General features: G+C 37.1%; 1 protein-coding gene across 2 annotated transcripts; it reads left to right on the forward strand.

The window, feature by feature from the left end:
- The first annotated feature begins 87 nt into the window (after window positions 1-87).
- pomgnt1 (protein O-linked mannose N-acetylglucosaminyltransferase 1 (beta 1,2-)) lies at window positions 88-15,181 on the forward strand. 2 transcript variants are annotated; one of them, XM_053499624.1, is made up of 22 exons: window positions 88-231; window positions 1,889-2,036; window positions 2,141-2,243; window positions 2,713-2,828; window positions 2,975-3,040; window positions 3,998-4,111; window positions 4,221-4,338; window positions 4,531-4,629; window positions 5,989-6,116; window positions 6,400-6,470; window positions 6,569-6,644; window positions 7,680-7,763; window positions 7,866-7,907; window positions 8,002-8,060; window positions 8,440-8,512; window positions 9,885-10,013; window positions 10,151-10,276; window positions 11,685-11,749; window positions 11,850-11,894; window positions 12,135-12,270; window positions 12,701-12,810; window positions 12,889-15,181. In XM_053499624.1, the coding sequence occupies exons 2-22, from the start codon at window positions 1,917-1,919 to the stop codon at window positions 12,968-12,970; spliced, it is 1,962 nt and encodes a 653-aa protein (XP_053355599.1). In that variant the 5' UTR covers window positions 88-231; window positions 1,889-1,916; the 3' UTR covers window positions 12,971-15,181. The 2 variants fall into 2 exon arrangements, with proteins under 2 accessions (XP_053355599.1, XP_053355600.1); XM_053499625.1 differs by having other exon boundaries at window positions 100-197.
- Window positions 15,182-17,699: the final 2,518 nt, after the last annotated feature.

Genomic DNA, 17,699 nt, shown 5'->3' on the forward strand with positions numbered 1-17,699 from the left:
ACTTTATCCTGTATATCTTGTAACCCTATATATCGTGAACACGAGACTTTTATTTTGAAAACACGGACACACGCGGCCGCCATTGCAGCATCAATAACACTTGCTGTGTTCAGTCTCGCGCGTCCAGCGTTCAGCTTTATAAAGTGTGATATAAAGGATTCTGAGTGAACATGGGTGGCACGTGACCTGCAGGACCGGTAAAGCGTTTCACTATAACATGCTCAGTTACAGGTGCTGTTTCATTCGCCTGTGCTTTATTGCTAACGATAGGCAGCTAGAACAGTTAGCTACACAGTTTGTGCTGAAATTCTTTGTGCTTGTGATATAAAATGATAAAAGTGGTTCAGTCCTGTGTAGCTCTGCATCATGTCTGTTTTACACTTTTCACTGGTTGAGATAAGAGCAGAGACTTCAGAGAGACACAGATACACAGTTATTCACTGGAGTTATGACTTAATAACCCTGAGCTGCTGGATTCTTCATTCTGATTGGTCAGGAGGGGTATTTTTGTCTCATCACTCTCCAACCCTTTTAACTAAAGAGGTTAAAATCTATTTTTAAAAATCTCTTGTTAAAATTCTTTTTTTTTTTTTTGCCTTTTATGTCATGTAGTATGAGAAACATATATCTGTGCTTATTATTATTTTTCAAAGTCAGATTTGTATCCATTTGGTAACATTGATACATTGTTGTATTTTGAAAAACTATATATAGCAACAAATTAAAGAGCAGTTAAAGTAACTGTTGTAAGTACAGTAATAGGGATGGGAATCACCAGTCACCTTTCAATACGATATTGTCGCAATACCCAGGAGCCGATTCTATTAAAATTGAGATAAAAATGTAAGTCGGTCTGGATAAAAGCGTCTGCCAAATGCCCAAATGTAAATGTAATGTAATGTAAAACTGCAACCCTGTAAGCACAGTGGTACTTCGGCATATGAACGCCTCACCTTAAGAATTTTTGCTTTAAGAACTGAAATTATGCAAGAAATTTGCCCCGGTGTACCAAGCATTTTCAGCATACAAGCGAACAAACCCTTGCCAAAAGGAATTGCAAATGAATGTTAAGTGATTTTTAATGTTTATTGATTTTTGTTTGATTTCTTGTTCTGTTTTTATATGCAAAGATATGATTACCAATACTACCAATTTTCAACTCTATAAAGTTTTTGGGTGGATGAAAGAGATTGTCTGTCTGCATTTACATTAGTATTTTTTATCGGACACAATCTAAAACTCGTTTTCGAAATGGATTAAATTTGTTGGCCAAGGTACTGCTGTTTTTGCGATTTTATAAATATTCAGTTTTAATATAAAATGTTTCCCTCGATTGTGTTAAAATTTAAAACCTTAAAAAAAGTTGTAATGAGTAATTAAATATAGACCGTTCCTTACATAAATTTTCTCTTAAAGCAATACAAAATAACTTGTATACAAGAGTTTAACATTTTATGAAAAGCACTTATCTCTGTCGTCCACCATAACGACTATTTCTAAACAAATATCGCAAACAGTTAAGTCATACCATTAAGAGTAATAATTAAGAGTGTACCACCTGTAAAATTATAGAGAAACGGCAACGTTTTACCCCCTTAAATGCCACCAAAGTGGCAAAGCTCAACTTGACAGTAAGCGTGTGAATCACGTGGCTGCAGGCATGCAAATACAATTTTCGACTTATTAGTGCTCATGGTGTATAACTCCATAAAAATGTGTTTCTGTTGCTTCACTCAGAAGGTTCTGTACTCGGAACAGGATCTGTTGTTTGTTTGTTATTGGAAAGTAATCTCCTGGTCCCTGGTGTTTCCCCATCCCTAATGACCACCAATTCCTTCAAAAATAACTTTCCATTAATACCAGTATTTATTTTTTTTGCTCTTGGTAGCAACAGTGGGCAGTGAGTTACAGGGATAATGGACTCCTGGACCCCAAACCCCAGAGCCAAACCTTTCATCCCGCGACAGCAGCGCAGCCTTTACCTTACCTGGAAATACAAACTCACCAACAAACGGGCTCTTCGGCGAATTTGCCAGGTGACCTCCCTCGTTTCCACCTGGAGCACATTTTTTTTTTATTGTAACACGATTGCATTATTTTGCGCTTTTGGGTGAGTTTTTGTGCAATTTTGTGTCCTCAGGGTGGTGCGGTCCTCTTCTTGTTCATTACAGTGATCGTCAACATCAAGCTTATTCTGGAAACGAGGAGAGCAGCGAGTGAGGAAGATCCTGCTCCAGATTATGGTATTCTACTCTTCCATGTGCACTACTTTTGGCTCAATAGAATAGCTTTTCTAAGCTGTCCTAAACAAAAATAGAGATTGTTTAGGAATGAACTGTTTATCGCTGCTGTAAGTGAGAACAACAACCAACATGTCTTTTGGATGTTATACAAATATTAAATATGTCTATAAATGACTTCCATAACTTCTTTGCTTTCTTGTTAACTGTAGAAAGCCAAATATTTTCATCTTTTCTGGTGCTTAAATCACAGTTAGCTACACAGATAGAGCGAAAGTCCTTCTTTTTCATTGCTATAGTGGTTGCTTTGCACAAACCAATTTAGATGTCGTTTAAGCAACGATATGAGGACGCTTTCTCTGGAAAAATTTGTCATTTAGCATATGAGTCTTCAGTGTCATCATTTTGTAAGTGTCCGATTTGTTAGACAAGGGACTGAGCTGTCATCACATACTTAACATTTATTCCTCAGATGATGCCTTGGCCAACATGGAAACACCTCGAAGACCAGCCAGTGGACGCAAGGTGTTGGACATTGAGGTGTACTCCAGTCGCTCAAAGGTGTACGTGGCTGTGGACGGAACCACCGTGAGTAGTTCTTCCTGCTAAACCATTTTCCTTTTTTGTCTTTTTGAGTTCAGTTGACTTGATAATATTTTGGCCATTGGTGGTTTGTATACTATAAGTAAAACATTTATGGAAAGAATCTGTTGATTATCGGCTGCTGTATTTAGGTTTTGGAGGACGAGATGCGGGAGCAGGGAAGAGGCATACATGTCATAGTGCTCAATCAGGCAACTGTAAGTAGAGCATTTAATGTTAAAATTTCCTTTAACCTGGCAGGAAAAAGAACCCTGCCTAATAGCTTTGGTTGTTGTAGAGGATTAAACTTTAGGAGGACACAGGACTGTCCTGATGAGCCTTATTATATTTCTGAGGCTTAAATGACTGTTGCTGCTTGATGTACAAACATGGCTGAATAAACACTTGGCATGTTGTTAATGATGTGTTTTAAATTATGCATTTCATTATCTCGCAAAATGTTTGGCCTATACAGTTAAAGCTCGATTGCAAGTAACGCGGTTTGCGAGATTTCCGCTAGACGAGCAAAGATTTTTTATACATTTTGACTTTATGACTCTCTTGCACGAATTTTAGGTAATCGTCCCCCCTGCTGGGTCTTGGTGCGTGTCTCTTACCGGCATAATCAACATCCGTGCACGCATGTACTGTTTACTAGAACACTTTAACCGTGTGTGTGTGTGAGTAACATATTTTATTTTGTGTTTGAAAGCGCGCGTGTACAGTTTCTTATAACACACATGTGTGCACGCATGTAAAGCAAAAGAAAGTCTCATTAGAGGTTAAAAATTCCTTTTTTTCCCTCTCTGTCGTTATATGTGTGCGCGCACGTAATTTGACACCGTGCTGGTTCACACACTTTCTCTCTCTCTCTCTCTCTCTCTCTCTCTCTCGCATTTTGGAAATTTTCTCTTTTATTCCGATAAATGGACGCACTTATGTTTGGGTTTTATCAGTATAGCTGATAGAGTACAGGAATATGTATAACTTGAATATGGGAGTATCTTTTTTTTAACCCCAATTCCAATACTCAGTATTGAAATTGTCCATCTTTACAATTACTATATAGTGATTCTTGTGTGTCCTGAATGTAAAGTTACTATATATGGTTGATTTCATGTAAGTTGATGGTATGAAGTTATATCCTGTAATGTCTTTTTTTTTTCCCTGCACAGGGACATGTAATGGCTAAGCGAGTGTTTGACACGTACTCTCCCCATGAGGATGAAGCTATGATCCTCTTTCTCAACATGGTCACTCGTGGCAGAGTCCTAATCTTCACCATCAAGGTCAACATTAGATATTAGATTGTTTGTTTTCCTTCCCCTCTTGGATATGTAGTGTGGGAACTAGCGTAGTTAGCTGATTGACTTGTCTTGTCTTCTGTGCTGTACTCAGGATGAAGGAACCTTCCATTTGAAAGATGCAGCCAAGAACCTGTTAAAGGGCCTGGGCAGTCAGGTGGCTACGACTCTTAGCTGGAGAGACATGTGGACTCTGGTTGTGAAAAAAGGAGGTAAGCATGCTCTATTTGCAAGACGGAAACACACACAATTCTGTGGCCTTGTATCATTGCTTTATTTAATTCATAGCTTAATTTTTATGTGAAGAACGTCATGCTGTTCGACTAACACACGATGTTGGGAGCATTAGACATTTGAATGAACCATGTAGAGAATATAGCAACTCAATAAAGCTGTCTTTTTAGGTCAGGTGTATGGGGAGAAGCACTCGAAATCACCAGCGCTCTCCACCTGGGGTGATCCTGTGCTGCTGAAGACCGAGGTTCAGCTCACAGCAGCTGAGGGTACAGACCTGCCTTATTCGCTTGACTTTATTTTTGTAACGTGCACGTCCTGAATCTTCAGTATCAGTACCTGAACATGACGAATGTAATAGCCACTTGACAGATTATTTTATGTCTCAGCTGTCTTTGAGCTACATGTTCATCAGGTGCCGATTCACTTCAAATTGCGACTCTATAAGTATCACGATTTTATTAATATCTCGATTTTCTCTGGTTTTCTTACAATTTTACATCTTTAAAAAAAACCTTAATGAATAATTAAATGTAGCTCCTTTCTTATAACCTTAGTTTTCTCACTTAAAAACCAAGCCTAGCAACTACAAATACATGAGTTTAACATTTAACTTAAATTTTTATTCAACTAAAATAAATAAATAAAAAATTTTTTACTGAGCATCTATAATCTATAATATTTCTAAACAAACTTGGCAAACTTTCTTCTGTGCTATATATTAACATTAGTCTTTTGTGCAATATATTAGCTTAGAATTTATATTAATGTTACATTAATAAGTTTAATATATCCTGCAGGTTACTTACTGTGCAATATATTTTCCATTAGATGTTCACCAGTCGTGCAGTCTGCAATATATTTATTAATCAGCATTACTGTGAAAAACATTTTTATTAGCCTTTTTTTCTTTTTCTTCCCCTATCAGTCAGAAACGGAGAGTCAACTGCAACGTAATTCCATTCTGTACCATTGTATGTTTTTGATTTGTTCATTCATTCTTTTAAATAATTCAGTCCTACTTCACTGAAAAAAATTGTGTAAGTAGTTCAGAGTGTATCACCTGAAGGATTTTAAAGACCCAGTGACGCTTTACTGCGTCACATGTCTCCAAACTCAACTTGGCTTCTAACGCATGTGAGTTTCAACTCCAGTAGCATTAGTGTTTTGAGACTGGTGTGTAATGAGTGGGTTTAAGACTAATTCGCTCAGAGTTTTGAGGAAAAAAAAGCAGATCGGAGGATTTTAATGTGCATGATTTTTGATAATAGAATGTAGGAAAAATGTGTTTCTGTCTCGGAAGCTTCTGCGCTCGGTATCATTTATATCTGTATATGTATCTGAGGCTGATCGGACAATCACTGGTCCAGACAATCAAACTGAAATCCAGAGAATTCTGGCCACTAGCTGATCGACTGGCTTATCTTTATAAGTATGATTTTTTTTATTTTAATTTTTTTATCAATTTTGGAGTCAATGCATGAATAGCCACACAAAAGAATCGTGATTCATAACTAAATCGATTATTTTTTTCCCCCCTATTTTTAATGTTTGTGATAAAAAATAAAATAAAACACGAATTCTGTCAGCCCATAACTTTAACAGCACGTCTGTGTGTGGTTTTGTAGAGGCAGAGTGCCACTGGGCGGACACGGAGCTGAACCGAAGGAGGAAACTCTTCTGCAGTAAAGTAGAGGGATATGGCAGCATCTGCAGTTGCAAGGATCCAGCACCAATAGAGTTTAATCCAGAGCCGGTATAAACATACTAAATTCTTCAGTCCCTTTTTAGGGTATAAGAATAATGTTAATAATAATTTTTAAAAATCATCTATCTAATCTGTGCCAATTTCACAATGTGAATGGTTTTCCCAGGGCGCAACACACGTTACATAATCGATGCAATTCAATTCACATTTTATACCATACTTTGTTTAGAGAGTTTTTTTAAATGTACAGTATGATGTATGAAGCACTGATTCATTTAGGATACTGAACAGAATGTTATGAGGTTAACAACTATTGTTTTTGTATTTTTAGCTTCCTAACAATAATGTCCACAACATCCCAGTTGCTGTCATCGCTGGGAATAGACCAAATTATCTCTACAGGTTAGTTATGAGAACAATCCTGTTTTTATAATCCAATGTGCAGCATGTCTGAGAAGTGTTTTAAGCAGCAGTGTGTGTGTGTGTGTGTGTGTCTTCAGGATGCTTCGATCCCTCCTGTCCTCCCATGGTGTGAACCCACAAATGATCACTGTTTTCATAGATGGTTATTATGAGGTACGGTTTCTCTCGTCTTCTCTACATCTGTCTCTTTCACACTTGAAATTAATTGAGGTCAGACTGAGTGAAGGTACAAATTCATTGCTAAATAGGTATCGTTTTAAAGTGCCTGAGGGAAAGTTAAATAGAGAAAAGGTCAAGGTCCCACTGAGATTTCAATTCTCATAGCTGAATATAAAGTGTCCAGAGTGCTAAACATTACACAAATTCCTAAAATTGCACAAAGTATTAAAGTAAATGTTGAAGAAATAGTCATAAAAGACAATGTCTGTCTCATAGCATGCAGTCATGTTAATTACTGATGGCAAACTAGTCTCTATCACAACAAGGAATATGAGAATCCTTAGCTAGGTAACAACATCTTTAATTATAATCTCTTAGATGTTCGCTAGTAAGACAATAACTCTGATAGCACTGTACACACTAGCGGTATAAGATCTAGCTTTCACAATGCAAACCGCAGTAAAATATCATGATCTTATAGAACTTTATGACTTTAGAGATGTACAAGGGGCGTTCAGGTGAAACCGGGACTTTTAGATTGTATGAAAGTAAAAACTCTTTATTTCTCTATATAATCCCCTGATACACTAATGCGCTAGTGCGCTAAATCTAGGCAGACTACTTGATCTACTATCAAGGCAGAAATTTTTTTCAATACACTGAAGCCATGGAGACTGCCTATTTCACGCCTAAAACCCTGGCCTCCCAGGAACTCCTTATATGTCCTAAACATTTGGAAATGGCATGGAGCGAGGTCAGCACTGTATGGGGGTTTCTCATTCGCAAGAAAGTACCGGTTTAACTTGAACATCCTACATATTAATTATAGAAACGTATTGTGATGTAGTATTTGAAAATATAGTAAGTACAAAGTAGAGTGACAGAACAAATTTGCATTAGTGTGACGATAAATTACTTTGGAAACATGATGCTTTCTAAATCCTGATCAGTTATTTCAAGGATGATTAAAGACTTCCTTTTTATAATTGTTTCACAAACTTTGATTTTATTTACTTCTACATTATACAGGAGCCCATGGATGTGGTGGAGCTGTTTGGGCTTAAAGGAGTTCAGCACACACCCATTAGCATTAAAAACGCCCGTGTATCCCAGGTGATGATCAGACCTAAACTCCTGATACAATAACAGAATAAAAAAAGTCTTGGCGGTTACTAAAAATTAACAATTTATTCACAATGTGCTTTTATTATATAGCACTACAAAGCCAGTTTGACTGCAACTTTCAATCTACACCCGGTGAGGATCATTTCATCCAGTAGGATTGAAAACCCTGAACTCTTTTACACCAGTTTGCATGTTTATGGGTTTGACAAATCTTGTTTGTTTTTAGGATGCCAACTTTGCCATTGTCTTGGAGGAAGATCTGGATATTTCCATTGATTTCTACAGGTGTGTAAGCACAGTAATGTTTGCAGTATATGGTCGTGCTCACTAGAGGGCAGCAAGCTCCAACAGAAAGAGTTCGTGCCCTGATTGGAGATGGGAATTGATTTATTAATATTTGGAGAGCAGAAACTGTATCTAGGGGTCATGAGGTACTAAAATATTTATGGCAGAATGTGTGATCACGGATTGAAAAACTGACTGCATGGTTCACTAAACTGATTGTACGGATCAACAAACTGAGTCGGTGCTTTAGTTAAGAAAACCCTGTAGACTGATGCACCTGGGGTCTCTGTACATAATGCTTAAAGTATCAAAACTATAATTTTAAAAATGTATTGCATGTTTTTTGGGGTTGTTTATAACGCAGTAATTTTTTCTTTAGCTTCCTGAGTCAAACCATTCATTTGCTTAATGAAGATGACAGCATTTATTGCATATCAGCCTGGAACGATCAGGTGAGTATTAAAATAATAGTGTGGCCTTATTTTAAAGGTGCAATCATAGCACTTTCTACTGGACAGTGAATTAAACATACTAAATCTAAACTTCTTAAGAATAATTTTTACTCTCAGTAAATACTAATTAAAAATTAGTCCAATTATATAGCATAAATTCATAATGATATAATACATAATACAAAATATTACAATTTGTGTATTTAGACTTATTTAATGAGCAAGGATTACTCATGTTCTTTACATGTCTTAATGTATTTAGACACTTCATGAGAAAACATTGCAGCAAAAAAAACAAACATTGCAGAAATCATGAAAATGAAGAAATATAAGCATATAGTGTAAATTATGTATACAGGTTTATGTATACAATTTAAAGTGTAACTATAACATATAAAATGGGTCGTTTAGCTATCATTTTTAAATAATGCATTTACCAATTTTGTACTTTGCATGCACTGAGCAATCTGTAACAATCTGTGTGTGGTAGTGCAATAGAAACTACTAGCAGGATTTTAAAACCTTTGCAAAAAAAAGACTGAGATTGAATATAATGTCACGAGGATTGGTGTAATATACACCAATCAGCCATAGCTTTAACACACTAGCATTGATTATCTATTATACACTATTAAACTGCTGACACGATCATGGGACCCCAAGCCTCACTAATACCTTTGGGGGACCAAAGGCCAGCTTGTCTGGTCCGATCCCACAGAACAGTCAATTCAGCACAACTCAGTGAAAGAAGTCAATGCTGGCCGCAATAGAAAGGCGCTAGAACATCCAGTGCATTACAAGCTCACGACTCCCAGCCCGAGCTAAAGACTCCCAACCCAACCTCCAAACTCTCCAGATCCCAATCTGATTGATTACCCATTGGATGTCTGATTCATCTCACATCTCACAGCACCCAAAGGATCTGCTACCAACATTCTGTTCCCAACGTGACAGAGATGCCCATTTGGCACAAGGGGAACCTACACAATACTGGGCATAATGTTTTGTGTTGTAATGTTATGACTGGCTAGTATATAAGGTAATGATAATAAGCATACAGAGTGTTGCCATTCCTAGATTAAATTATAACAATTTTTACACAATTAGTGAGAATATAAATGATTTAAGGACTCTGAAAGATCTAACAGTACGGACCAGTCCTCATCAGGACTGAGACTCATGTGATTGTACCTTAGTAAGAAGCATAACCAAATTCGGGCAACAGATAGTTGGTTAATGTATGAATCACGGCTCTGTTCCGTGCCGCACTGTCCAGCTGAATGGAGTACAACAAATGATCAGATTATAATTTAAGAGTGTTACTAACAGACCATGTTTTGGTACCATACTAAAGCAATGCATTGTCTTTTAGGGCTACGAGCACACATCAGAGGACCCGTCCCTGCTTTACAGGGTGGAGAGTATGCCCGGCCTAGGCTGGGTCCTCAAAAAGAGCCTCTACAAGGATGAACTAGAACCCAAATGGCCCACACCTGAGAAGGTACGAATGCTATATTAAAACCAATTCGTTTTAGGCAGTATTAGAAGTAAATCATTCCTGTTACACAGTAGACCTGCACCTAGCGACATGCTCATTTTACATGTTCTCCATGTTCGTGTGTGATTCCTCTCTGCCAGTTGTGGGACTGGGATATGTGGATGCGCATGCCCGAGCAGAGGAAGGGAAGAGAGTGCATCATTCCAGATGTCTCCCGCTCCTATCACTTTGGCATCGTTGGCCTCAACATGAACGGTTACTTCCATGTGAGTAAGGATTTTGCCAATTTCTTGTCAGTCTACAGAGCATACACTTAAAATTAGATCAACAATGATGGACTGAATTGACAGAAACTGACCTAAGTTTGTTTTGTTTTAAAGGACAGTATCTACCAGTTGCCTCAGTAACTGAGACTCCTGGAAATTGCTCACCATGCTTTGATTATTGTAAATTATTTTTGATGAATCGATTCCTTAATTTTGGCCTTGACTTTTGTTTTTCAATAATTTGAATCAAGAAATCAACTTTAGGATTAACTCCTTGTACCTTCCTGTTAAACAAAAGCAGGATGGTGGCTTCCTGACTTGACCCACAACAAATATTTAAAATATCCCAAAATCAAGAAATTGTAAACTATTTCATTCTAATCCATAAAGAAATTAGTTTCTGCTTTAGTATCAATTTGGATAATTCTTCTTGCGGTCCTAAACCAAAATATTGGCAATTTATTAAGTTAATATTGTTGCAGTTTGTTTTCTTTCTGGCTACAAATTTAGCTAAAGCTTCAAAATGTGCAATATGTGTATATAAAATTTATAAAACTTTAAGTTTCTGTACATTTTAAGATCTTTGGAAAAAAAAATTCGGGTTTGTTTCATCACAATCAGCCCACAGAAGAGAATTAGAATTTCTAATTTGAAATTTAAATAGAAAACACTGATGTCCTTAAAAAAATAAAATAAAAATCGTTCATTTCAAAATTCAACAGATGGCGCTGTACACTTTTTAATATGAACTTTTGAGGGTGCATTTGAAATCTACAGTGGAACCTGGGATTACGAGGATAATTTGTTCCAGAAGCGGGCTCATATTCCAAAACACTCGTAAACCAAATAAAATTTTCCCATAAGAAATAATGAAAACTCAAATTATTCGTTCCACAGCCCAAAAAATATATAAAGTAAAAATAAAACAAATTACCCTGCACTTTACCTTTAAAAAAGGTAAAAATAAGTCCAGAACGATCAGAAGTGTTTCCGTTTAGGCGCTCAGGCGCTGTGTGTTTGTGTGTGTAATGTGCGTGCACACACACACATTAACGGAAAGACTGTTTTATTGGAAAAATTAGCAAGGAACATCGCTAATGACACTCGCGTGAGCGCAAACTAACGTAATCACTGCTGTAAAGTAAAAAAACAAATGAACTTGCACTTTACCTTTACCTTGCACGCGACAGAGCAGAGTTTCTGTGTATTTATTACAAAATGTATTAAAAATCTTTGCTCGTCTTGCGGAACACTCGCGAACTCTCGTTACTTGCAATCCGAGGTTCCACTGTCCTTAATAAACACCATCTCGCACCTTCATTCCGCGTACTTCACGGTAACAAGCAAAAATTTTAGTTAATCTCAAAATTTAATAGTTTTTGAAAAATAAAAATATTTTTCTTTACAGGAAGTATACTTTAAGAAGCACAAGTTTAACACTGTCCCAAATGTCCAGTTGAAAAATGTTGATGGGTATGTATGACATTTAGCTGCCAACGTTATTACATTTAAGCCAAACCAGACTGATTTTACATTGATTATTTGTTTACATGTTCTACATTTGTGTTAATAGATTAAAAAAAGATGCCTATGAAGTTGAGGTCCAGAATCTGTTACGGTAAATCCGCTCTGTCTTATTCTAACAGGTTGCTTTGGCTCATCAAAACAAACCACATGAAGCCCTTGATTTAATTTTACTTTTATTAAATTACATAATTTTAGAAGTCATGCGCTGTTATTTTTTTCGTTTATGCAGTGACCCGGTAAAGAGAAACACATGTAGCTTCTCTTAGGAATAATAATAAAAATTTCATCACACTCACATGAGAGATGTCATATCATGTTTGTGTAATTGCAGTGAGGCAGAAGTTCTAGATCACAGCAAGAACCCATGTGAAGACTCATTCATCCCAGACACTGAAGGAAAGACTTACGTAATGTTCATCAAGATGGAGCAGGAGACAGACACGAGCACCTGGACTGAGCTGGCCAAGGTACAACTGACATTTATTAATGAAGTGTAAATAGGAAAAAGTTCCTTTTCTTTTCTTCTTTTTTTTTCAAAGATCAATATTTTGAAAGTTACGTTGGGTGTTTTAATAAAACCTTAGTGGAAAATATTTATATATTAAAAAATCATCTGTATAGATAGCTTTGTGAGTGTAAAATAAAAATTCACCTTAAATTTTTTATTCTCTTTTTTTATTACTTTTATTTAATTTTTTATTTTCCAAATGATATGCCTTTATTGCTGGTAGTACTTTTATTTTAGAATTCTGTTTCGTAAATGTTTTTTCCATGCATGTCCTATTTTCTACATTTTTAATGCATTCTTTAAAAAGGTGCATACTGCCCTCTAGTGTTGACTCTGAGATGTTACCAGTGCAAACAATAGAATTTGAGGTTTGTGTTCTCCCCCTGTAGTGCCTGCATGTGTGGGATTTAGATGTGCGAGGCTATCACAGAGGCCTCTGGAGGCTCTTCAGAAAGAAAAACCACATCCTTGTCTTAGCTGTTCCGATCTCTCCTTACTCGTAAGTCAGACTCCATACATCTCGAAACCGCTTGCAGCTCTTTAAGTCGACCTTACATATACAACATATTCCCTACAGTGCTCGGAAGCCTGCGCACGTCACCCCTATTCACCTGGAGCCGCCACCTAAAGACGAGGCCGCCCCTGTGGAGCAGATCTAGAGCAGCTGCAGTTGAACAGGTCTTATTAAACAAAGGCTCCCACTTGCACTAGGGTCTGCGCTGAGAGAACCTTCTGCCTTCAGGCCGCGGCAGCTGCTACAGCTTCTCTACTGGAGCATCCTCTGGTAAATGCTGCCTGTGTCGTATCGAAGCTGTTGTGGGTATGTGAGTGAGGGTAATGCAAATGGTGAGTAGAGTAGCTCTTCTGGAGCCTGGAATGAGTTCTGCGTGTGTCCTTCCAGCGTTGGGGGGGAAAATATCTTTTTTTTTTTTTTTTTTTTTTTTCCCTTTTGGAAGAAGCATGTAATTAGATGAAATAAAAGGTAAAAAGGTTCAAACAGTGGACAGGAAGGGACCTGATTTTTAAACACTACTGAATTCTTTTGGTTGTACTGTATATCCATTTAACTTAAATCTATTTATTTTTTGCCACAATCGAGTCAGTTGAGGTTTTTTGGCAAGTAAATGTGTTGTTTATCGGGCGTCATGTCTGACATAAGTGCGTAAATGTTAGAGAATGCTAATAGGGCTCAGCTGTCAATAACTGACACAGGTCAGGTGACAGTGTTACAACGCCATACGTACATGCTAATGACTTTGTGGTTTCGTGCCCTTTTTGGACGTCACAGTGATTTTCGCACATCAAGTATCACAGGAACTGTAACGAACCCGACAAGTGCCATGATTTGGCCACAGGCTTTCATAAAACATTCAAGCGATGTTACATCATCGTACATCATACAGTACTCTCAACTACAAAGTCAACAAATGACCCCAAACAGGCAAAAGCAGCGTTTGTCATCAGTCTGTTTAAATATTTTTTTTATATAGGGTTGTATCGGTTGCCATAAAAACAAAGGTCTACGATGGTCTTAGGAGATCTATAAACACCGCCTTGAAATAAAGTGGTACGATTTTTCTCTTTTGGTTTGTCAAATCATTACGTTTAGCACTGGCAGTATTGCGAAAGGAAAAACAAATACTATAGGTATATATTTTTGCAACAAAAAGATCATATTTTTGATTTCAGATAAGAGGTGGTTGTGTGCTTTTTATTTATTAATCACTTGAGATTTATGTAATACATCATCGCTCGAGGTGAAGTTTATCAGTTCAAGGCTGCATCATGATGCCTTCTCTTAGAAGACTGGAGAAATGGTCGGGGTTTGGATTGATATTGCAGCCGTAGGCATTTTTACAGACTGAAGTAAGTCCCTGTACACTACCAGTCAAAGGTTTGGACACGCCTTCTAAATCCATAATCTTTGTTTTTCAATTTTTGTCCACGCTATAGAACAATGCTGAAGGAGTCCAACATGTGCAATAATCTCCTCTGAACAGTTGATATTGAGATGTATTTGCTATTTACGCTCTGTAAATCCTTCATAACGGCTCTAATCTGAGCTGCTGGTTGTTAATTGGTGATTTTCGAGGCTGGTGACTCTACATGAACGTCTTCTCTTCAGCAGAGGTATAGTTAGTTCTGGTTTTGCTTTCCTGGGATGGTCTTGATGAGGGACAGTTTCATCATGAAGATTGATAGGTTTTGCAAATGCACTCAACATGATACTGTTCTTGCAAGAACTATTCCAGAACAGCTGACGTTCGTGTTTTAAATTAACAACTGATTGTTGTTGTTGTGGTTACTTAATTACTTAATGTCATGTGTTGTTTTATAGTTAAATAAAAAAAAAAAAAACAGCATTGTTCTAGAATGTAGAAAGTAAAGCCAATCTTGTGTCCAAACTTTTGACTGGTTTTGGTATATATCGGTTGCTAGAAGACATTGAGATTGTGATGTATGCACATTGAGGTTGTGTTTTAGTTTTGACTTGTTCTTTACAACACTATACCCAAATAACACTTTCATATTTTTATCTGTTTTATGTGATTTTTTTTTTTTTATGTTAATGTAAGTGACTTGTACACTGTTTTCAAATTGTTTTATGACTGATATTTTTAAAAACTATGAATTATAACGGTACAACTGGAAGTATTGAATAGTCTGTTCAACCACATAATATTAGTTTGCGGAAGGATTTTCTTTTTTTTCCCCCCTCATTTCAAACATGACTTATTAGAAATCCATTTTGAGACACCACTACTCCTCAAGTCCTTTAAACATTTCTGGGTGGATTTTTCTATACTTCTAAATGTTGTTTTGTATTTTGCTGTTGATTCTTCTTTTTTAATAAAATGAAATGTTTTTGATTTTTTTTCATCAATGTCTTCTTATTTATGAATATTTTTAGACACCTTGTGTGTGAGGTATGTTATATTACCTAATTATGATCATATTTACTCAAACATATAGAATAAATAGACATTGATTGAACTTGGCTACTTCAACAACTAAGCGTTCAAGTCAAACCAGGACTGGTGATGTAATTTCTTGTGAATGAAGGCATAAAACGCAATGATATTTACAGAAGATATAAACGCAGCACGCTGATGAGACTCTTAGCTGCAGTAGAATATTTGAATAGTGCAATGTTTTTAAAGAAGGCTGTAGATCTATGAATGATAATCGAGTGGAACGGCTGATATTTGACAATCCATGGATAAAGAGACGCATCTGTCTATGGGAACTGTACACACACTCGTTTACCAACACCAGTTGCACATTACAGGTATAGATTACACATCCCCCATACAGTCTTGACCTTGTTCGGGTGATTTGAAGGAGTCCCTGGGAGCCCAGTTTGGTATCCAAACACTAGTGAAACACTGGTATAAATGCATAATATAGCAAGGGATTTTATAGGGGAATAAAAGTATATATTTTTTCGCTCAGAACTGTGTTCTGTAAAGCCCTATTATTTGGACATTGAGTTCGATTCCCGGGTGATGCTGTAACCTCTTGCAGCCAGAGATCTAGAGAGAGCTGATTGGCTGAGCTCTCTCAGGGGAGAGGGATAAGAGGAGGCTCTCACATTAATTACAGCTCTACAGCCAATCAGGAGCGTCTGTGAGCTTACGCATGTGGAAGGAGCGGATAGCGCTGTGTGCCGAGTGTGTTACGCCACCACCAACGGTGTGTGAACGAGCAGATTTGGTCGGCTGGCGTCACGTGGTTCGGAGGAAACACGCGATAGTCTTCGGCCCTCCCGACTGAGTGGTAGTAGTAGCCTTATAATGTGGGAGCCCCCTTTTGATTGGGAGGAATTGTAAACAACTAAATTAGGGAGAAAATCAGAGAAGAAAGTAATAATTCTGTCTTTTGTTGTTCTGCACAATGAAAAGTCCCAGTTTAACTTGAACACGCCTGCATTTCTTAACAGAATTATTCCCTTTTAATTAACCCTGTTACAGTAAACTGTTTTTCTATGAAGCAAGTTTTTATTTTACTTTATACATTTTTATTTTACAGTGTTTCTTTAACTTGTTTTTTTTTTATTTGCACCACTACATACCTAGTCAACTCTTTTAAAGTCTTTTTCTTTTTCTTTTTTTCGGCCTATGTCTCATTATGACAAAGACTATAAAGTTCCTGCTGCATCTTAAAAATATTGAACACAGTGAACACAATGGAAAAAACAGGGTCAGAATTGTAAAAAAAAAAAATGTGCATTGATCAAGTTCATCCTACTTGCTAGCCACGTCCCTGCCAGGTTCTCAATGCATCGATCATGGTGTCACTGATTTCTTTTCACGCACATGATCATCCGCTCACCAGGTCCCATGACACCGAACAGCGTTATTACTACTGTATGTCCGATCAGATCGCACCAGGCTCTTACTATGCGCTTTTAATCATGTAGTGATAGTGTGAGGAGTTGAATCCAGTTTATATTCTAAATTCTCTGAACGTGACAGATGCGCTGATATCCTTCTGCAAGTCCACAGTAAACCTGGTAAGCACTGGAAGAATGTAATATGAACTTAAGGCGTCTGCTACAACATGGCAGGGACCTGCCTGAAGAGGTCGTTTGGAGAACTCCATTGATGTAGCAACAACTACGTCCTTACCGGTTTCTACTGTGTTCCTGCCAAGTTTTGCAAGTTTGTTCTGCGTTCACTCATTTTTTTTGTGGACATAGTGGGAACAGTGGTCTAAGATTTTTGTTTGTTTTTTGTACTTTATTAAAGATTTCCAGTAAATTTAACAAAAATATGCTTTGTTTATTTGCCCTGATTTGCGAAGATTAGGTTGATATGTAGTCATGCCGATATTAACTCTGATATAACCTATGGCATAATTAGACATTTACATTAGCTGCTTCAACAAAGATAAGGGGAAAGAAATCCTTTTGTTCCTGGAATGGTTATCATGTGATATGTTATTGACTGGATGATCGACTGTACATTTTTCCCAAGTCTTATTCAACCAGCTGATGTATCCTGTATAGAGAGCCCTGAGAAGCAAATTTTTATACTCAGAAGATTTTAATAGCTGTGTTATGTTACTGATTGATACTCAAAATGGTTTAGTGCGTGTGAGAGTATTTTAGTCATGAAAGTTGTGTACACAGAGAAACAGTGTGAGTCACTGCAGTTCTGGTGAGCACAGAGCACCACAAGCAAATCAGTTCTGAATAGGTAATTGTGTGGGCATTGAAATCCAAGCAAATTTGCCCTCAGGTGGGTTGCTGATGTAAATATAGTTGGCTCTGTGGATCTATGTGCATGGAGGTTTTAGGCTCCACTGATTTGATCTCTTTTTTTAGTGTAAAATAATAAAAAAAGAAACATAACATCAAAGGAATATTTATTTGCAACAATAACAGTT

This window comes from Clarias gariepinus, chromosome 6, assembly GCF_024256425.1.
Source record: "Clarias gariepinus isolate MV-2021 ecotype Netherlands chromosome 6, CGAR_prim_01v2, whole genome shotgun sequence".
NCBI lineage: Eukaryota > Metazoa > Chordata > Actinopteri > Siluriformes > Clariidae > Clarias > Clarias gariepinus.